At 38.2% G+C, this 23,687-nt stretch overlaps 1 protein-coding gene across 2 annotated transcripts in view; it reads right to left on the bottom strand.

The window, feature by feature from the left end:
* The window catches only part of TAFA1 (TAFA chemokine like family member 1), a 506,784-nt gene that overhangs the window by 481,885 nt on the left and 1,212 nt on the right, over positions 1–23,687 (bottom strand). For both annotated transcript variants that reach the window (XM_043443219.1, XM_043443220.1), the window contains exon 2: positions 22,380–22,500. In XM_043443219.1, coding sequence (XP_043299154.1) covers positions 22,380–22,497 — 118 coding nt within the window. In that variant the 5' untranslated portion in view covers positions 22,498–22,500. The remainder of the gene's footprint in view (positions 1–22,379; positions 22,501–23,687) is intronic.

Genomic DNA, 23,687 nt, shown 5'->3' with positions numbered 1-23,687 from the left:
AAATTACTTGAACATCAGTCTCTCCATATGGATAATTCCAGGTCCCAATACCTTCTGAATATTTATCCTTTTCTAATAATGACTGCATTAAAATATTTCCAACTGACTGCAGGTTTCTGCTTTTAAATAAGCTTTTTTCTCCCCTAAAATTTTCTGGGAATTGATTCTGAATAGGAAATTCTGAGTTAAGAAACAATTCCAAAGTTGGAAATTGATGCATGCCAGCCAAGTAGTAGCAACAGGTTTTAGTTGCCTGACCATCTCAAAAGCCACAATAGTTTTTTGGTGCAATTCTTTCTTGTATTCAATCTAAGCTCTTGTAATGTGATATATAAGCTGACTTGTGGTCTTTTCAAAACCACTAAAAAGGGGACATCCTTTCTCTTCCTGAGAAGGGTACATTTCAGCCTAGGATTGTTACTACAAACAAACAGTCAGCATTTTATTTGGAAACCTCTCAGGCAAAATGTACTATATAAAAGACAGACGGCTTAAAACACCATTAAGATGTGTGCTGGTCAAGAAAAAGCATAAACTTGTTTTATCTTCATAACTTGTTTCACTGATGTGACATTACTGTTTGCTATTATTAATAATGCTATCCATTTTATTTCCAGTTACATTCATTCTCTTGACATTTTAAGTATATTCTCTTATTTCCTCATCTTACAAGACATCAAGTTAATGTCCTGAAAAGAAGTTAACTAGACGAACTTAGAAGGGCATTTAGATCATGCTTGATGGAAAGCCCAAAACAAAGTTCTGCCAAAGTTCTGAGCACAGTATTGCTGTAGATTAAATTGGCTTCTTAGGCAAACATTTCCAGATGTATTTCCATTAGTTTACGTCCCTATTATCCCAAACCGATTCCTGTCAAGGAGGACATAGATAGGGTAAGAAAACAAAAGTGAATTCAGACAGAAAATCCCATGAGGGAGAGACACTGTCTCTCTTGTTTATTATTGTATTTCCAAGTCCTGACACACTATAGGTGCTCAGAGATACTTGTATTGCAAGTGAAAAACTTAGTGCTGCTGAAAGTTGTCAGCACTATATAAATCTGAGCACACTGGCTATTATGCCTTATAATTAATATTTAATAATTGAAGTAAGCTCTAGCGCTGCAATACACCAGCCACATTTGACTACTGAGCATGTGAAATGTGGTTAGTAAGACCAAAAATAAAGAGTTGCAAACTTTATTGATTTAATTTAAATTTTAAAACTGATGTGTGATTTCTTACTAGAAAACTTCCAATAGTGTGGAAAAACTCAAGTATGTGAATCCATCTTTTCAACATTAAAGTTTACAATATCTAAATAGAAATCAAGCCTTTCTAGTGAAAATTTGGAGTCTAAATTGAGATGTGCTGTATGTATAGAACATATGCCAGAGTCCAAAGACTTAGTACAGTAAAAATAATATCCAACTCTTTAAGACCCTATGGACTTGTAGCCTGCCAGGCTCCTTAGTCCATGGGATTCTTCAGATATGACTACTGGAGTGGATTGCCATGCCCTCCTCCAGGGGATCTTCCCAACCCAGGGATTGAACCTGTGTCTGTTATGTCTCTTGCATTGGCAGGCAGGTTCTTTACCACTAACACTACCTGGGAAGCCCAAACATTGCATTAACAAGTCTTTATGTTGATTACAGGGCTTCCCTAGTGACTCAGGGAACTCACTCCAGTATTCTTGCCTGGAGAATCCCACAGACAGAGGAGCCTGGAGGACTACAGTCCATGGGGTCTCAGAGTTGGACACCACTGAAGCAACTTAGCATGCACGGGCATGACATCTGGAGTGGACTGAATGGTGTTCTTCCAAAAGTTACATCAACAGCCTAATCTCCAGAATTGGTGAATATCATCTCACATGTAAATGAGGGAATGCTACCCTACACAGCAAAAGACATGTAATTAAGAACCTTGAGAGGAGCTCTTATGCCAGATTACCCAGGGAAGCTCTCATTCCAAACACAAGAGTCCTTCTAAGAGTAAGGCCAAGAGATATTTGACAGACAGCAAAGGAGGAGACAAGATGGATTGGAGAGAGGTTGGCCACATGTCAAGGAGCACTAATATCCATGAGAAGAAGACATGAAGAAGGGATTGTTCTCTAGGGCCTCCCAATCTCTGGAAACCTGTTACACAGTCATAGTTTAGATACATTGGGTTAAAAAATTATTAAAATTAATTTTTCTTTTTTTAAGTTTTAGAAATGTGACTACTAGAACATTTTAAATTACCTATTTGGCTCTCATTGTATTTTTCCTGTACTACACTGCTATCAAATAAGCTCTCAGAGATTATCTATTTTTCCAAATAATATTTTGTGTGGAATTTCCATCTCTTAGGTCACATATGTAAGAAGCAGCTTAAAAATCTTAAATTCACAAAATGATAGCATCTTATTAAATTCACAAAAATGTTAGCATCCTAGAATGTAGGTTTATTTGATTCATGTTTAGGAAATAATTTTTTTAATATTTGTAGATATCTCTATTCATTCAAAACCATTAAGTTTGGGCAGTCTAGTTAAAATATTAGATGTGAGAATTGGAACTTTGAAACTTTCCAATAAGATGAAATGAAGGTTGAAACCTAACAAAATAGAAAGTAACAGGGACACATTTAAAATCCACACTTGGGTCCAAATAGCCAACTGTGAAAAGAGAGACTTGAGGAGATATGACTTCACTGTGGCGTGTGAAAGAGACCTGGGGGTTTTCACTGATGATAAATTCAATCTGAGTTGGCAGGTTGGTAGAGCTGCCAAAACAGCTATTGTGACCTTGGGCTGTTTAAACAAAAATTGGGGTTCCACAGGCAATAGTTCTGGCTTAGCTCACAGTCACACTATTTCATATGACAATCAATTAGCCTGGAAAAGGATGTCCTAGGAGAGATATACTGTCTTTACATCTAAATGGTTCTTTTATGGAAAACATATTGAGCTTGTTCTAAAGCCTGCCACAGAACTAAAAACCATCCAGATGTTCTTCCCTAGGATTCTGCTAAGCATCATGGGGGTATAGAAATCTAATCATTTCAGCTATCCAATATTGAAACAGGCTACCACAAAAGGTAATAAACATCACAGGTCTTACAAGAGACTCAGAAAAAGTCAGAGACTATTGTTCATTTTCCATAAGAGTGACATCCTAAGATAACCATGCACCCCTTCCTGAAATAAGGTCACACAAGTTAGAGTTATGGCAGTAGTTAGGGGCATAAACTGCTGTCTGGGTCTGAACCCTAGCTCAGTCATTTGCTAGCTGTGTGACATTGAGCAAATTACCTAACCTCTCTGAGCTTGTATTACGTCATCTGGAAAACTGAGATTATAAAAGTTCCTTCTTCCTCACGTTATAATCACAGGGTTTGGCCATGGACTGTGAGCTTCAGACCAACCCCTGTGCTCATTCCTGTGGCCAATAGAGTCACGCCAATGAGGATCAGAGGATCGGGACCAATGGATCTAGGACAGAATTTCCTTTTCAGCAGTGGACTGAAGGCTGTAGCAGGTAATTTATGTATACTTATTTTACAATATTTAATGTGGAATAGAAAGAATGAGCTCTATCTCATGAGGTCCTAAAATTTCTCTTTCGTTTATTCATTCATTTAGTTAATCAGTGTGTCTTAACAGCCTTCTTTGTGTCCTATGATACATCAGGGACTGAGTTTGGTTAAAGAAAATCTATGTTCTTATGGAACTTAGATTCTAATGGGGGAAGACAAATAATAAAGTTAACAAATAAGTGAATGATATACCAAGTTAAAAGGCAACAAATGCTACTGTGAAAGGAGAGCAGGGTACAGGATCTGAAGTGCTGGGAGGAGGGTGAAATAAGAATTAATATTAAGTGGTTGTGTGAGATCTCACATAGGAGGCGATATTCGAGCAGAAACTTGAAGGGGGTGAGAATGTACTCCATATAGATATCTAGGGAAGAACATTCCAGGCAGAGCAAGAGCCGACAAACACAGAAGTTGTGTCTGTTTTTGAAGGGACAGCAAGGAGGCCAGTTGGGGACCTAAGAGAATCCATCACAGAGGTAACAGGGGAAAGGTGAGAAGTGGTTAGAGTCTGGATATATTCTGAAGTTAGGGAATTAACAGTCTTTTTTTTTTTCTTTTTTTTGAGTAAGCTGAGTTATACTGTTGTGTTAGCTTCAGATGTACAGCATAGTGATTCAATTAGACGTAGACATATACTCATTCAGGAAGTATGAACGTGAAATGTGAGAGAAAGGAGGGTGATTCCTGGGTTTTGATGAAGAGGATGGGGAGGATGAAACTGCCATTAACTGAGATGAAGAAAACTATGGATGGAAGAGGCTTGAGAATGGGGGCAAATCAGTTTTATGATTGAAAGAATTTTATGTAGATCAAAAAATGAGTCCTGATTTCAGAATGCCCCTGATTTCTGAACATATCAGAGGACCCAACCAGGGAATCCATAATCACTCGGCAGGGGTTGTTTTGAGGCAAATGAAGTGTCCAAGGAAAGCTTGATCTAGATAATTGTTAAAAGTAGTTCCTAGTTCTTAAGTTGTCTAAGTATGATTTTTAAGTAATTTAACAATGTTTAATGAAGTGTGTCTGTGTGTACCAAGGAGACAGTCTTGTGCACAACAAGGAGACAGTCTTGAAAGTCCTTTAAAATCCTGACAAAATAATTACCTCAGCCTTATTCCACCTCTAAGAGGTGGGAAGTTAGAGACTGAAGCCATGTTTAACAGGACTAAATCTGATATGTGTCGTCTTCCTGAACCATCCATGGGAAATGCTGCTTGGTAATGACATTTGTGACAGAAGTGTTGATGGACCAAGCTAGTCTTCCTAATTTTTTCTTCTCTTCCTTTAGACACATGGTGGTGAATTACAACTTTGTCTGCTCATCAACACACAGTTTTGTAGCTAATAAGAAAAAAACCCTGTCTGTTAAAATAACAGCTCCCAGGAAGCCTGACTCTTCCTAAAACAACTTTTTGTCAGCTGAGGCCACTATGGATTATAAGAGCACCTAATTAAAGGAGGGAAGAGAGGAATAATGTTATCATACTCCTAGGGTATGAAAATAAGTCATTTAGCACCTAAAATTGCAATGTGCTATGCTATCACTGTTTTCCCTAGCTTCATTAATTTTTTGTCTTCCAAAATCAGCATCTATCCTTACAACCTTTCTCTCCTGCTGTCATCAGAGCATTTATATGCATTAATCCATGACAAATGGGTACATTTGATCCATAAATGATTTCCTTGCCTGCCAACTAGGAACAGATACAGTTTTGAAAATGAAAATAAGAAGACTAAAAAATAACTAGGATAATATAAAAATAATATTTTCTTACCTAATATGCTTTATAAGTGTTTCATCTAAAGCAAACAGCAGCCTCCCAGATGGTAGAGTATTGAAAGCTTTAACTTTTTGGTCACTGGCAACAATTCTTAAAACAGGGGTCAGTTCACAGATGGTGTGTGCTTGTGCGTGCTAAGTCGCTTCAGTTGTGTTTGACTCTTTGTGACCCTCTGGACCCAGAGGAGCCCATCAGGCTCCTCTGAGGTGGACACTTCACAGATTAGGCTCACACAAATGAGAGGGTAGAGGGAGGAAAGGAGAGAGAGTGAGCAAGCGAGTGCTTTAGGTGTTTGCTATGGGAAAGGACTCAGTGGAGAAGAGTGCACGGTCTCTGATGGCCCCAAAGGTTTGCTTCACATTCACTTACATGGGGAGCTGGGTCCTGTGACACCCGTTTGTTCAAAAGTCAGCTGTGTGAAAACAGAACAAAACAAAACTGTATGCTTGGTATCACATTGCATCTGGTTTTGTTTTGCTTTTGAGATTCACTAACTGGATTATCCTCTTCTTTATAGACTGAATAACTGAAATGTCTAGAGCCTTATTCAAATACTAAAATAAGCAGAGATATCTAAACTTGGATATCTAAGAATGAAAGGGCACTGTAACAAAGAAAATATTATTTCCTAATCATTAAGGCATTTCACAGTTACCGTGAAGGGTCTTCACCAGATATTTCCTGTTATCTGCCTTCTGGGAATGTGATAGGATTGTACTCTCTGGCTTTTTTACCATTGGGTTGAGCCAGATGACCAGATCTGGCCCGTGAGTGGTGACATGTGTCACTTCCAAGTTGAAGCATTTATTTGCTAATGTTACCTTCATATTCTCTCTTCTTTTCTGCCGTGATGAATGACAGATGCTGCTCCTAATTCTGGATTGACCATAGCACAGACCACAGCCTCCAGCCAATCCCAGAGGACAGCACCATAAGCAAAAAATAACTTCTGTGCTTTAAGCCATTGAAATTTGGAGCTGATTGGTCATCATAGCATCTTGTAGCCTCTTCTGAAACACATTCATTTCCTTCTTAATTCTTTCCATCACAACTAAAACTAATGATGCTGGTAGAGGCAAGTAATTTTAGTATTATAGACATGAAGAGCATGGGATCCAGAACTAGACTATCCCAGTTTAAATCATAACTTCACCACCTATTGGCTGTGTACTTTGAGCAAGTTATTCAAACTCTTTGAATCCTATTTCTTTCATTGGTAGAAAGAAGAGAACAAGAGTAGCTGCCTTCATTGGTAAGTATAAGGGTTAATAAAATAATATGGAATTCTTAGCACACTGCCAGGCACACAGTACTTAGTAAAACTATAAATATATATATATCTATCTCAGACAAGGAGGAGGAGTGCTAAATTAGCTTTTCCCTTCCAAAGTCAGCATATACTCTTTTTCTCCTATTATATTCAAAACATTTAGATGTTTTAAAACATGCCAAAGAAGTGCCCTTTCCATGATCTTCTGATCTTCTTTAGAGTTTTCTAATGCATCTTCTTTTCTGACTCCAGATGTTCATAATGCTATTTATCTTTGCCTGCCTAGAATTCTTTGCTGTCCAAACTACATCCCTAACTCTGTCTCACCTTTTCTACTTTTCTAGGTCTCATTTAAAGCATTTTTTTCACAGAAGACTTGATCCAGATCTTAGACCTTTCCCCCACCAAATAATCCCTCAAAGGAAGGAAGAAGAGATGAATAGATGGTCTTGGAGCTCCTTAGGATGCAAAGTAGGACAACAGGGATGTCTGTCTTGGCAGGAACCCCACTTTATCTATCTAATACTGGATGTAAAATTGTAAATGTTATGTGAAGCTTCCACTTCCAAATGTTCTATTATAATAACAACTTTCTCAAATTAGCATTTTTATATTGCTTTCTGTTGATGAATAATACCATACCCATGAGAAAGAACTTTACCCCAGATCTTATTCACACAAATAAGTACATCAATAGAGCTTTCTGCCTACAATAATAATAAACTACCCTTAGTTGTTTTCAACAATTTAATTAAATACAATTAACTCTAGTTTGTTTTGGCAACCTATTAATGTCACTATTGAATATAAATAGGCTCATGAAAAGAGTATAATAAATCCTTTACACTACTGTAAAATTACTCTGATGCTCGGCTTGCCAGAAATACTTAACAGCATTTTTGAAGTATGTAAATGAGACAGTAAAAAAGAGATAAAGTTAAGTAACTCGTCAAGACTTCTATAAGGCTTTGACCTCTTCAGTAGAGAGCTCTTGGATATGTTGGATATGGTTCTTAAGAGACTCTTAAACACTAATTGCAAATTTATCATCATCTTATAATATATTTAATCCATGCTTCTAACTGCATAGGTTATTCTCTTATGTTAATTCAAATTCCCTGGAGTCTTAAAATATAAGAAACTAACCCCTGGCACTTTATTTTGTGTTGGTTTTGCTAAACTCAAAATGTTAGACACCAAGCTACTTAAGCAATCCTTAATACACAAAGACATCATTTTGCATTCAGAGTAGAAAATATGGGGTACACATAATAATACACAAAAATGGTACCCTGGGATGAAAACCATGGATGTTAAGGTACTAATGTGCAAGTCAGTATACGTCTGGGTTACTTCCTTTAGCAGTTAGGTCCTATGATAAAGAGGTGATGGATTATTGGAAGGACAACACTATAAATGGAAAAAGAAACAACTGAGGAAGTATGGATAAATGGTATAAGATTTCAGTTGACTAGTGGCTCTTTTAATAGGGTTTTAATACAATTATAACCCATTCGGAGAATCACAAAGAACCAAGGCTGACTTTTAGACCATTTCTTGTTAATGAAATATTGGCCAGATGTTTTAATTAATTAACAAAACTTCCCTATTATTTGACATCATACAGACTCTACCAAACTTATGGATTAGAGCACCTTCTTCAGTAATTATCTACACAAACTGCTGTTGAAAGGAAGTATACTGTGAGTATTAACCTGGTCATATTGACTTAGAACTAATGGCTAACCATTATGTATTCCAGAGTAGAGACTACCCCTAAAATCCCTACCTTTTGACTGTTCTGAGTACATGAATTTTATTATCAGAATTCTCAGATGTATTCATAAAGTGAGTCAAGTAAATCTAAGTTATAAAATTTCTATATGCATCATCTTATAGAGTAAAATATTATGGGTATACATGTTAGTATAAAGCAGTCCTTCTATACCATCTTTGCTGTGACATTCATATATTTACATAACAATATAATGAGATGCTTTGTGCTGGACATGTACTATATGGCAGATATAGAAAGGATACCTTCTCTATTCCTTATGTAAGTCAGCAAGGTGGAAATTTTATAAACAGGAATCCCCATTTCATGAGTGAGGCAGGGAGAATTACAATGTCTAGTCCACCCTTGGAGCTACTAGTGATAGACTTAGGATGAGAACTCCTGGTTTGATTAGGATACCAAGCTACCCCAATTCCTACAGCTTCTTTGGCCAAGGATCACAGGTGGCAAAAAGGGTAAGATCAGGTAAAAAAAAACCTGCAAGCAAGTCAGCTCTTTACCTCATTCCCAAAGATGTACACAGTTGCTACACAAATGGGGTGTAACTGTCTTGCTGTAGGTACCATCCTAAATACTTTACATGTTAATGCTTATTTATATCATTATTTTAAATGAATAATATAGCCCACCTTGATGGGGGCTTCAGTTACGTATAAGAACAGCATAGCTCAAGAATGGCCAACTGTCTCACCTCAAAATTAAACAAGTCCAGGTAAGAAAGTTTGCACAGTGTTTGACATTGTAGGTGCTGAATGATGATGGTTGTGGGGCTGGTTGTTGTGGTTGTTTTTGAAGGCATCCCTACCTCTTTTAACAACTCATGATTGGAACACAGCGCTTGGAAGGATTCAGAGATTGAATCTAGGTGAAAATACAAAGAGTGTCATAATTGATTAGCAATCATATGTGCAATGTATGGTTATAGGAAGAGTTGATTATGTTTCAGGAATTTGCCACCACTGACCATGGGGATATTTTCAAACAAACAAAAGGATTTGTTTTGATGGTGTGAGGAATTTGAAAGGGAGACTTCAGGTCTGATTATGTAAGCAATTTCTACCAAATATGTTATTGAGTTATGAATCTGGCAAGTTTTATTTGAAAGATAGCAAATTCTATATTTTAGCAAAAAGATACTGCTGCAAATGATCAAACCACTTACCAGAAAGGTCAGCCCACTTTACAATATTCTAGATAATTTATAAAGTCTCAACATGATAAATGCCAAAAAATCTTATCAAAAAGTTAAACTGCAGTTAGGCAGAATTCTTCTCCACTGTGAATGATTTGTAACTTCATTTTAAGTAAAACAGAAAATCTACACTAAGACTGAGTCTAATAAATGTAGATTCATTTTATGCCACTTCTTCCTCCCCTGGAGCACAAGAAAAGGGCCTCCAGGATCTAAAAATCAAAACAAAACATTATAAGACCATAGCCCTATAAAAAAAATACTTGAAAATGAGGTCCTGTTAACGCAACAAGCAAAGAAAGCATGCTCTCAGTCAGGCCTGTATGCAAAGAAATATGAACACTAAAGTTCTATCGAGCACAGGAAATTAAAATTATAGCATCATGTAGCCAAGCCTAAGACAGAGAGCCTATTAATACAGCACAATGCCCCACAATATAGAAACTTATTTTGTAATTAAATTAAACCAAGACTAACTTGCTGATATTCCTAAAAGTAGTACTTGGTTGTGATGGAAAGAGCACCTGAGTAAAGACAAGATATAACCTAAGTTTTCCTCTCAGCTTTTAATTATTATCCATACTTGGGGCTTCCCTGGTGGCTCAGCTGGTAAAGAATCTGCCTGCAATTCAGGAGGCCTGGGTTTGATCCCTGGGTTGGGAAGATCCCCTATAGGAGGGCATGGTAACCCATTCCAGTATTCTTGCCTGGAGAATCCTAGTGGACAGAGGAGCCTGGCAGGCTATAGTCTATGGGGTTGCAAAGAGTTGGACATGGCTGAGCGATTAAGCACAGCACAGAACCATGGGCCAGATGGGGCTTTCCTGGGTTGGGAAGATCCCCTGTAGGAGGGCATGGCAACCCATTCCAGTATTCTTGCCTGGAGAATCCCCATGGACAGAAGAGCCTGGCAGGCTACGGTCTATGAGGTCACAAAGAGTTGGAAATGGCTGAGCGATTAGCTACACGCACATGGGCCAGATACCCAGTCAGGGATCCCCAGACTGCTCAGTTCCCTACCCACACAGAACTGGTGATCCAATCAGGAAAGGCAACATTAAACCAGTGATTATAGTAAAGAGGTATTGCTATAACTATTCAGGAAGTGTAGTTTTCTGAACCTAGTAGGCAGTTCATAAACATTTGTTGAATAACACATTAAATTTGTTGTCCATTAAAAATAAAATTATTATCCTTAGGTTTTGACGTAAGAGATATGTAGTTTACTCTAATGTAACAACCCGACTTTAAAAATCAGCAGAAGTAGCATATTTTGTCTTGTATTATTAAAAGACTTGTTTTTCACAGAGACTCAAACTGTGGATGCTGGGGCTTCTTTCTTCCATTTTAACTAGCTGTTCATCTGTGATCATCAGTGTACATTGATAAGGCAACCTTTAGATTACAAAACAGTAACAACAACAAAATCTTGCTTTCCCTTTAACTGCAATAATATGAAGTTCTCCAACTAGTTTACAGCCTATAGACATTGAGGTCACAGTTCTACCTTATCCCCCTTACCTTCCACTAAGACATTAATTGTTCTCTTTCTCTGGTTCAGTATGGTACCCTTGATCTTTCCCACTTGCTGACTTCCTACCCAACATTCAAAGTCAACACAAAATTCAGCGTTCTATGAGGGCTTCTCAAATCCTCTCTGTTCAGAATGAAGTGCTTCATGCTTTATGATTAAGCACCTAATTGGTTAGAGCTCCTATGACAAGCAGTTCGTGTCCCTAACATAGAATGGGGAAAGTAATAAAAAATTTCTGGATTAAATAAAAAGAAAGTTCTGCAACTCTTAGAAGCTGACAGAATAGCTAAAGATTCACTATCTTAAACCATCATTACTAGAATGTGTGGCTATTCATATTTGCTTTAATCACACTTTGGATCTTTTTATTTTTTATGAACTGTTTTGTGGCATGCATTTTTGGATAGGAGAGGGATTCTAAAGATGGTCAGTCAATGAACCAGGAGGGACGGTCAAAGACTCTCAACTTGCTTGTGTCAATCAGTTAATAGGTGGTGTCCAGAGAAGGGTTGAAAAAGAGTCTGAAATCACATCTAGGCTCTGTGGGAACAATCATTGTGATTGATTCCTTTGGCCTGTGATAGATAGAGGGTTGGAGATTGGCAGCATGTATGCCATAAATCTGCTTATTCTTCTAAACAATCCTGGGAATAGCTGTCAAAAATGCTGCCCTATAAATGTTCACCCAGTGACCTAGTTTCTCAAACACATGTCCAGTACATGGCATCTTGCATTTTCATCAGATAAAAAGTGTAAGAAGCTACAAAAACAATTCAACTTAATAAGACCTCATCTGGGAAGCTTCCAAGTAGCCTCTTCTTCTGTCTTATATCTTATCATTTTATCTCAGAAAAAAAAATGGTTTTATTATTTTATTTTTTGCTTTTTTGTATAGTTTTTAATTCAGAGTTCCAGTAGGTCTGGCCTCTAGATACAATTTCTTCAAAGAACAGTGGTGTTCAAATTTTCCTAATCTCAACACCCTGAGGAGGTGCAATATCCAATTTTGACCTGTTTCCACTTCCAGTGGGAAAATACTTAGGTAGTAAATACTTGGAAAGATGCATTTATGAATCACTTATTATTTTGGTAAAATAAGATGAATCTATTAATATGCTAGTATATTATAAAACAACGCCTTACAGACATAGAAATAACCCAAAAAATGTTTCTTCTCTTGAGAATTTATGTTGCGTAGGTTCACAGGCACTATATAAAATGTTACTAGACTAGTGTCACCATACAAATAAGTTTTGAGAGTGATACAAACACATATTTTACAATAAGCATATAGATGAATCATTTCTAACCACAACCAAAATGTTTCAAAGTCTAATCCTTAGCAAATTTGAAACCCCAAGTATGCAAATATGCATTATTATAGACTATAGGGTTAATGAAATAGCCCGCAGCAGACTTAATTGATAATGATGAAACTGAAGCAACACTAATTTATAATTAAAAAGCAAGGACCACAGCAATGGAAAATCACTAACAACTCAAACAACACTCAAGATCCACTGATAACAAATTATCCTTCCCCAAATTGCATGAGTTCTAATTATTTGCATGCAGGCACTTTGCAATGTTTCCCAGAGCCAGCAGCCAGTTTTCTTAGCAGAATACTGAATTAAGGAAGCTCAGTAAACCTTAGTTACATGTCATTTGGGTAGAATGATAACTCAGCCAGTATATTAATAAGTAGCCTGTGTTCATACACAAAATGAATGTACATAAAATTTTAAATCATTTGCCCAAAAGAACAACAACAACAAGAAAACAAAAAACCTTGGGTTTCAAGATAAATTTATAATCTGCTAGTGGACTGCAGACTAGATTTTGAGAACTTTAATAAATAAAAGGTTTTACATAGGCATCATTATGCTGTCCGATGCTTCCCTCTGCTTTATTACATTTACAGATTACTCTTTCTGCTTAGCCTTAATCTAAAGTTAAGTTAATTGACTTTTAGCTAAGATTCAAATGATACCTCTGCTTAGGCCACTGGCTTCATAATACAAATGTTCTCTGTTCATCAGACACCCTAGTGATAGTAGTTCACTGCATATAAAAGGCTCAGAGACACACAACATTTTAACATGTTGAATTTAATTCAAAATAGGACTCATCCGTGGGCATAATTTTAAAGCAGGCCAAAACAAAACAGATCTGCGTTGAGATTCCCCTTTTGGCCCTACTGCCTTCACCTCTCTCCACTGTGCTTGCATAAATTCATTAGGAATCATAAAATGTTGGAGCCGGAGATAATCTTGTCTGAGGTCACCCACTGACAGCTTGCAAGTGGGATATAGCCCTGAGTCAAATTTTGTTTGGCTCACTTGACATTTAAAAGATAAAGAACTTACACATAAAATTCTAGGTTTCTGACTTGCCTTGAAATACCGGATGATCTGGTCACATTGAGCCCATTTGAGGTGTGGCGAAGTCTGTGCTATGCCCTCTAGACGTGCCTCTGCTCTTAAGCTGCCACAGTTCTCAGCATTCTGTAATATCTGGCCTCCAGGCTGATCCAATTATTTTTGTTAACTACCTGGTCTGTGAAGCTATTTGCCTTCTCCATCTATGAAATCATCCAGAAAGTTTTCAAATAGCTTTAGCAGAAGGCTTTTTAAATATACAAAGGTGATTTTGTACTGCTTCTTGCTCTATCAAATGGATAAAGGCAATGAATCAGTTCCTTGAGCCGCTTAAAGCTTCCTTATTTGGCAGGATATACTTTACTATTTGTGGAATGCATGGATCGCCTCCTCCGAGTTGCTAGGAGCAATATTAAAACAGTTGATTCCTTCCAACCTTCTAATCTGGAGCCTTGCAATTGGTAACGTAAGTGAGATGCTGAAAGCTCCAGTGTCCCACTCCTACTCTGGCTCTTTCTTCAACACCATTAGGTATAAGAGAAGGTGTAAAGTGGTGCTTTCCCACCAATATGTGCATTTTTAAAGGATATAAAACTCTTGCCTAGTTGCTCAGCAAATATTGATTAAATACCTACACAGTATTCATTCCAGGGATAGGATGAACTGCTGGCCTGCTGTCAATTTCAGGAGCATTGAAATCCTTTCCCCCACCACCACCCCCACCCCACCACTGTGCAGTAATTCATCTAAATCTGGAAGCTGACATTTATTCACTTCAAAGCATATGACTCAAGAGGTCCATTCTTCATCCACATAAGTGGGAAATCAGAAAACCCCTTTAGATATACACAGACTCAGCTTGTATTTAGTCTTAGATATAAAGGAGGTACATCTACAAGTGAAGGTCTAGTTAAGGGCATGGTAAGGTAAACACAGGTAATTCCATCAACAGAAGATGGCCTTTGCTGAGGATGTAGAAAGTCTTCCTTCCTTTTAGACTGAGGGGAAAGCTTGATTGGATTCCTGCCCTGCAAGGAGAAAGGGTGTGCTTAACCAGTAGGCAGATGACTCTGATGTCTATCTATCTTCTGAGAGAAAGTTGCTGTGATATATCATTTTTCTTTTCTTTCTCTGGACATTTATTATATAAATTTGGGGAAAGAGAAAGAAATAGAGGGCCAAGAAGATTCCCTAAATACTTTGAGGACATTATCTTTGGGAATCCAATTAGTTTATACAAATTGTTAGCAAAATAACTCTTCTTCTATTTATCCCAAATAAACAATAAACTGCCAGTCTGGTGTTATTTTTTTCCTTCTGCAAAGATAAAGTGAATATTTTTTCTTGATTTCAAAAGATTTGAAAGCAAAAGACCTTTTCCTATTTGCTAAGTGAAGTTTCCTTTTCAGATCCTCAAGAGCACACCTATATTTTCTAATCTATAGGAAAAAATAAAAACTCATTCTGTGACTGAAAACCTTAGGGATTTGATTTTTTACTACATCTGTAAGTATGTTCTTTGGACCATTTTGTTTACTGTACTATAATATTAGTGTTACTCACTTAATCATGTCTGACTCTTTGCGACTCCATGGACTGGTAGCCCACCAGGCCCCTCTGTCCATGGAATTCTCCAGGCAAGAATACTGGAGTGGGTAGCCATTCCCTTCTCAAGGGATCAACCCAGGAATCAAACCCTGGTCCTGCATTGCAGGCAGATTCTTCACCATCTGAGCCACGGCTTTTGATTAATGTCAAATATTGATTAGAGTCAAATATCTACCCAAAGATACTGCACAGAAACACACACATACATGCATATGTTACAATGACAATTTAGTGTTTATAACACTCTCCATTACAAACACACATATAGACACACATGTACCCAACCATATACACACAAACACTCACACATAAGTAGGAAAAAATGAAGGAGAGTTTGATTCCACCAGAATAGTCATTATCTCTTTCTTTAATAATCTAACATATATTTTCTGAGTACCTATTATATACCAAGTTCCTTACTAGAAATGAAAGATAAAAAGATGAATGCTACATGATTCCAGGATTAGCTTGGCCTATACATCTCAATGCATGTGATATGAGTAGGCACTGCAGATGTTTTCCAAATATAAAAAAAAAAGGTTGGAAAATTTTAAACACAATCAGGACTCCCATCTGCAAACCTTTTCAGAAATTTCATACATTCACATACACTGCAAATCTCCAAGAGAAAGACACACCATACAGTGAGTGTTTCCTCAGTAGTTAATAGTTTTTCTCCAAAGAGCATCTTGAGGGGCCAGTGGTTTTGAACTGGGAAATGCTAATCTGAATATTTTATTGGATTAAGGTTCTTAGAAGGAAAAGGGCCTAATGATACTTTTGCAACATACATTTGCTTCTTTTTCCTTAAACTGGGAAGGAACACTGATGCATTTCTGATTTAATCTTTGAATTCTCTATAGCTAATATTTTAAGCTTTTCATTAAAGTCATTACATACCCATCCTAGAAATGAATTTGAAAATTCTTCAAAATTAAAGGAAATAAAAAGTCAAGTCAATCCAATCCTCCCATCAGGTTTAACTAACAGTGTATAAAGAATGTTTTTATCTTTTCTGATATTTTTTATGCATGTACAGATAAATATTTTCTCCAAACTATTTTGCTCCTATGGACAGAGGAGCCTGGCAGGCTATGGTCCGTGGGGTTGCAAACAGTCAGACATGACTGAGGTGACTAAGCATGCACACACATCCCTTTTGATAGAGATGGAAATTTCCTTTAATTTTTTGTCATCAAAATTACTGTTTCAGTGACTAAACCTTAAACATACATCTTTTTAAACCTGTCCAATCATTTTCTTAGGATAAGCATCTAGAAATGGAATTGTGTCAGGACTTTCACATTTTATATTTTGGAAAACACTGCAGATTGTTGTTGTTGTTGTTTTAAGGTGTACCAATTTTTATACCCAAGCTTTGAAATTTTTACACAGAGTTCAAAATTGGAAGATTTTAAAAAGCAGTTTTCATTTTAAATGAACTTTAAAGAGATGAACAACTGAAGACTACTGTTCATTAATGCCAGTTCTAAATATCTGTTTGCACTGTTGTATAAAATTGAGGCCATAGGCTTGAGGTCATAAGTAACAATACTTAGATTGCATTGTACTAATTCTCTTATAAATTCACGGGGATGTCAGAAAATCTTTATTTGCATCTTTATGTGATTTTGATTTTGAAAAGAAAGTGTGAAAGTGAAAGTTTTAGTCACTCAGTCATGTCCAACTCTTTGCGACCCCATGGACTGCTGGAGGAGGAAGCCCTTTCCTGCTGGAGAGGAGCCTGTTAGGCTCCTCTGTCCATGGAATTCTCCAAGCAAGAATACTGGAGTGGGAAGCCATTCCCTCCTCCAGGGAATCTTCTTGACCCAGGGATTGAACCTGGGTCCCCTGCAGGCAGATTCCTTATCATCTGAGCCACCATCAAATGCTCATGCTTGCACTTTGATTCTGGGATGAGGTCAATATCATCAATCACATGATCGACGGATTATCACCAGCACCAGTTACACCAAATAACAACCTGTCTGCTCCAATCCTTAGGCCAATTCACTACACTTAGCAATCTAGAATTGGTACACATTCTAAATATCCAATATACAATCACTCTTGTTTTCACTATTTCTTTTATACTACAATCATAAAACAATCCTTTATTGTAAGGAAACTTGGTATTCTAATACATATTCCCTAAGCAGCTTTCAATAAAGTAATATATAACAGTAAGGTAAAAATAAGTATAAGGTATACAAGAATGCTTTCCAATCTTTATAAAAACACTCACTTTAAAATGGATGGTGATGTTCAGTATGTAATAATTAAGTCACAAACAAATACCTCTAAGTACAGTTTGCTCTATAAAGCTTTAAATCAAACCAAGCATAAGTTACACAGACAATTCTATTCAGTGTCATCTTTTTATACTTCCATACACCCTTGTCAATAAAATAGCAGTGACGTGAGAATAAATGATTCATAAGGCATTTACAACTTCTTGTCTCATGTAATTTATCTTTATAATTTTAAATTGCTAAAGAATCCCAAAGATCTTTTCTCACTAAAGTATTTTGAAATCATCCATATTTTATTAAGTTTCAAGGACAACCCCTCACACTCATACCCATATACCCTCACACTTGAAATTAAGTAACCATTAAAATTGCTGTCATAATCTTATACCTATAAGGGGAAAAAATAATCCTATATCAGAAAGTTATGTTTAGCAAACCACTCATCTTTTTTTACCTGTCACACAATAACTGGTGATTATAAAGAGTTGAAGCTGTCTATTTTAACTTCTCTAAACAATGGAATACCACTCTGAGTTTTCATTGTTCAGTCTGTCTTTTTTAAATTAAATGTCCTTTTTCTAGCTTTACTGTACATATTTTTTTAAAAAGGCATGAGTATCCTTCAAGTTATTACACTAATTTCTTACATCATTCCCAAAACAAAAAACTTGATTTAGCCAAATATTAAATTATTGATATTACAAATCTGTTAATCTATAGCACATTATTTTGTGTAATTTTAAAATTCACTTTCATTTGATTGACTGTTTTAATCTTCCTTAACTAGTGAGTCACTGAAAATAAATGGTGCATTCCTAATACTATAAATATGAAAAATAGGAAGCACTTTGGGACTGCAGGGGAATACATTAAACTCAGTCCATTTTCTTGTTAACATATTCTCATTCTGTTTGTGTAGAAACCCACAGCATTGAAAAGACAGATCACAAATTCATGACCTCACAGAAACAAGGTCCTGAGACTATGTGCTGACAGCAGAAATTGGCCCAAATCTCTAACCATTTCCGGTAAAGGACTCCGGCTGGCTAGTGCCATCCAGGTACGGCATAGTCTGAACAAAGGGAACATCCAGTTTCACTCATCTGTCAGTGGAGTGGATTATTTCTTGAGAGACTGAGATTGGCTGCTTGGGATCAGAGCACCATCCATCTTACAGTGTAGATGGTAAGGCTGCCTATAAGAGCCTGGAGAGAGGGAGACCAGCCATTCTTAAGCAGGTGAGGAGGCAAATGTAAAGCCTTCACTCCATCCAGGGCTCTGAGTGAAAGACGTGTCATTCTTCACATTTCCCAGATACTTGATATGCACATGGTGTCTGCCAGCTCCTACTTTATGAAAGAGGCGATTTTTCAAGCTTAGGCAAATGTGGCAAAGCTCAGGGTCTGCTGGTGTCTCATTTTTTCTCATCATGTCACTTGTTTTAACCGATTTGAGAAAATGAGATTATGTTTTTCCTTTTTGCTCATTTATCCAGCTATTTATTTATTTATTTGCTCATTGAAGGAGGGGATTGTCACAGATAACTGGCCCTGATTTCTCTCTTGTTTTCATACACATTTCATTAGTGTCCCTGAAGATTTAAGACCCATGAAGGGAAACATCACAACTCTCATCACAGGAAGCATACATTTTCCCTTAAAATCAAGACCAAAGATTGCATTAAAGGAGATTGTATTTCTGACTGAAATAATGTAGAATATTGCTGTGTCCAAGATCTATGACTTTAATCTTTGCAGCTATTGTTGAAAACCCAAGGAAGTTGAATAAACCTAATACATAGAAACATTGGACTTTAGTTTAATATTATTTTCATCTTTCTGCATCTAGAAGGGAGTATTTATAGTTTCTTCATTTCATCAATGAATCTGAAATAGGTCTCAAATGTATAAGTACTTGGGGTGAAATTGGTTTCAGTGCTGCAGTTTCTTGGAGTATTAGAAGTACAGATGAACCATGAACTGATGATAATAAGCAATTACTAAGAGTAAACAATGAAAATAAATACTGAGTTTAATTGCAGAGAGAACCTATGATGTGTTTCCCATTTTAAAATTACTGTATTTTGATAACAAGCCCCACAAAGACATGTTTACTTGTTACATAGCCACAACCCTTCACCAAAAAAAAAAAAAAAAATCTAATATATTAATCAATTAACTGAGAGACAGTCTATGTGAAAACTCATTGCAAACCGTGCCATATTTCTTGACTGTATGCATAGGGCACAAAATAAGACAGGTGGCATTTGGTGGTATATTCTAGCCAGGTATCACATTGTTAAATTAACAGCAGGAGTAAAAACAATATTGTTATCAGTAAGGATAATTAGCTGTGTGAACAGCAAGACATCACTAATTCAACATCTATGACGTGCACGTTTGTAGTCTATTAAGTGGTGAAAGCGTGTTAGTTGCTCAGTCGTATCTGACTCTTTGTGACCTCACTGACTGCAACCCGCCAGGCGCTCTGCCCGTGAAATTCTCTAGGCAAGAATACTGGAGTGGGTACCCATTCTCTTCTCCAGGGTATCTTCCCAACTCATGAGTCCAACCCTGGTCTCCTGCATTACAGGTGGATTCTTTACCATCTGAGCCACCAGGGAAGCCCCAGGATGTCAGTAATTCCTGATATTTCTCAAGAGTTTTATAGTTTATAAAGTACTTTTCTGAAGATTATTTTATTTACACCCCCACAATATCCCTAAATGAGAAATTGGGCCCAGAGAAGAAATGTGACTTGCCCAGGGTCATGTCACTAATGTTAAGTGGCAGATGCAAAGACTCAGACATGACTGAGAGCACCTGTGAGCACTTACACGCACGCGCGCGTGCACACTCACATGAACATGCACATGTACCGATGGTCTGGCCTGAGTTCTCTCATCCCCACACTTCACCCCTCACCAGTTCTGCCATAGACACCTTTCAGAATGCACCTCAAATGAGTCCCTGTACTGACATAACTGGAAAGTTTTCTTGAATTATATGAAGGTTCTCACAAAGCTTCAAAAATGTTACATGGTAAGATTGTTCTCTGCTCTTTGAGGCATTATTTCCTCTTTGGGAAACAGGTTCTGGAGATGGAATCAGACCGAAGTCTCCAATGACAGATATTAGTTGTGTGAACTTAAGTCACCCAGACCTTCAGAACTTCAGTCTCCTGAGCAACACGGTGGGAAATCACACCTACCTGAATAAGAATTAAGCCAAGCAACGTGAATTAACCTTCAGATTCTGTCTAAAACACTCATATGTGCTGTTTCTGTTATGCATGCTTATCGTTAAGTATTATCATGACTAGAAATTTCTCATGTTATTTGTATGACTGTGTAACAACTCAAAGACGTTTTTTTGCCAGAACAGATTGGTCATCTACTGATTGGAGGTAACCTGGGGATTCCAAGACCCACGTTTGTTTTTCCTCCAGCTCCGCACTGATGTCTCGGACTCTGGCAGTAGTAGATCCAGTCTCACAACACACGCGGAGCACAAATAGCAGCGCGCAGCATCCGCAAAGCCGTTTCCATACCCACCTGCGGGGGCACCAACGCCCCCTCGCCGTCCCTCCCGGACCCAGGGCGTGGAGAAAGGGCAACTGGAGTCCAGAGGCAACCCGAGGCCTCTGCCCCAAGCTAAGGCCCCGCCAAACCCCTCCTCTCGGGCGGCCCAAGTTGCAGCATTCAGCAGGCTGGCGCGCTCGCCCCGCAGCCGGCACGGGAGGACCTGGGCGGCAACAGCGCTCTTTCGATCCCGCCCCCAGCCAGGAAGCAGAGCCCCGGAAAGCAGCAAGCAGCGCCCTGGGAGGCGTTGCTGGAAGTGAGTGGCCAAGAGCCCAGGATGGGTGCCCAGGCCGGCTGCAGAGGCAGAGAAAGGCAAAGACATAGACGCTGGACCACGCAGCTGCAGGAAGCCGGGCGGATGGGAAAAAGCCAGAGAGGGATTTGGAAGGGAAGGAGTGTGTGTGGAAAGCGGGCAGCGCTAGAGAACTAAGGATCCGGAGCTTTAGCGCGCAACTGGTCCCCAGAGCCCGGACCTGGCTATCGGGTGGGAGGGGGAGGGGAAGGGGTTCGCTGAAGGTGGAGGAATAAGTTCAAGGGCTGAAGCTAAGCGGAAAATGGAAGGCAACCTTTCCGAGAACCAGGATGGGTGAGGACAGTCGAGCTGAGGGAACAGTAATGAGAAAGCTGGAGCGGCAAAGAAGGAGAGAAAAACACAGATTGAAGAGTGAGACCATGGAAGGGTGAGAAATATATTCTGAAAAGAAAAACGAAGAAAGTAAAATGCATCTGGAACTTAAAATTCCATATGGGGGTGGGGGGAGTCACGCTAGAGAGAACTTGTCCCCGATACTGCCAAGAGAGATAGGAAAAAAAAAAAAAAGCACCAAGCTTACCGGAAGAACAGAAAAGAAGGAGGGGAGAAAAGAGAGGAGACAAACCAGACAAGAAATAGTAAGTTGCTGTTTAATTTCTTTTTCATTGACAAACTACTTCCAAAGTTAATTTTGACACTAACATGCGCACAAAATCCTTAGCCACATACACATCAAAATTATGGTATCTATGCTACAGACAAATGCAGCCCAGGATCATGGACACACTTTCTAGATTGCAAATATCGTATTTTGCCTCTTTAAAAAATTTTCAAGTCTTGAAAGTTATCCCACCTTTTGCAGAACATTTCACTATTGGCCAAGGTGTCCACAAACAAGAGACTACTTTTTGCACCAAGGGATGGTGGGACTCCTAGACAGAGTCACGTTTTCCGAACAGTTATTGGAAATACATCCATGGCATTTTAGTATCCCCCACTCTCTCCATAGCATCCAGCCAACAGTAAGTCTTGGAATTCCGAGGCAAGCTGCCCACACTGTAGCACTTTCTGTCACTTGCCTTCAACCATCTGTTAGAGGATCCCAGTGAGGCTGGAGATTGGAGGCTACTGTGGAACCAGCCTCCAACTTACCTGGTCGGTGCAGGTGATGCTGCTGGAAAGTGTGCTGAAGGGATCCATGGCAGAGCAGCACCGCGCAAGCACTTATCCACAAATACAGGACCCAGGACATCGCAGAGACCATTGCCATTCTCTAAAGAGAACATTAGAAAGGAAGAATTACCCCCGGCTTTAGGCCCCCAGCTGTCAGTCCCACTGATGAGAGAAGGGGGGTCTCAGACGTCATGTCCCTTTGCTACTTTGCTGGCTAGAATTAATGACCCAACAGAGGTCATGGCGTGAAGTGGGATTGAGAGAAATCACTCTCCACGAGATCATGAATCCATTTTTGAAATTCTGCAAAACCAAACTCTTAGGATAGCTGAAATACAGAAATAAAGTTTTTGACTATCTGTTAGGCAGTTTGAAACTGTATACCCTGACTAAACATCCTGTTTTACACAATTATCTTTAAGCTATAGTTATTCCAGGCATTGAAAGGCTGCATGCTCCTGTTCATTCTAACTTCATTGCAAGTCTGACATAAGCCTGGAAGGAAAGAGTGGATTCTTTTTTTTTTTTTTAATTCTACAGTCATGAATTTTTAATTCCAGTGCTGTCTTCTAAACTAAGAAATCATTTCTCAGAGGCATGTTGTAATCTCCTGAAAGAACTGGTGTTTTTGGCTGGACTTAAAATCAGAAGGAATTGTCTTCAGCCAAAATGAGTTTCAGATATAAGATCTAAGATCTATGCATCTCTCCTAAAGCAAACCATAATTTACAATATTGCTTTGCCTCCTAAGATCTTATTGTGGCATTTGTTGAGTGTTGATGAATATGCATATACAGGTGGTGTCTGTATTTATGGACGAACATCCACCTTTTCTCAGGCGCTGAAACTTTGACAGTCTTCTCAGCACCTATGAGAATCTTAGGAGGTACAAAAGCTCAACTGCGCTACATATTGTCCAATTTCTCAAACAACACCTTATGCTGCATTTCATATTTGCCAAATTAATCAAACTTGAAGCATCGTCCTTACTCAGACAGTGATACGGAAGCATTTTCTATATAAGAATCCAGTTAAGTATATGCTTTTCTCTTAGAGCTTTGGATCCAATATTGTTTCTTTCTTTTTTTCATCTTTCCACAGTCAAATCATTTACTTCAAGTATTTAAACTCTATATTTAAAACCTCCTAGTGACCTCCCAGTGTGACTTCTTTATTCGTGGAAATTGGCACTCTTTCAAAAGCTGTGATGTTCAGCAAGCAAAATATATACATTATATCTGTGTGTGTGTGTGTATATATATACAGACATAATACAAGATAATTTGT

Source organism: Cervus canadensis, chromosome 22, assembly GCF_019320065.1.
Source record: "Cervus canadensis isolate Bull #8, Minnesota chromosome 22, ASM1932006v1, whole genome shotgun sequence".
In the NCBI taxonomy this organism is placed as follows: Eukaryota; Metazoa; Chordata; class Mammalia; order Artiodactyla; family Cervidae; genus Cervus; species Cervus canadensis.
This window is presented reverse-complemented; position numbering and strand designations above follow the sequence as displayed.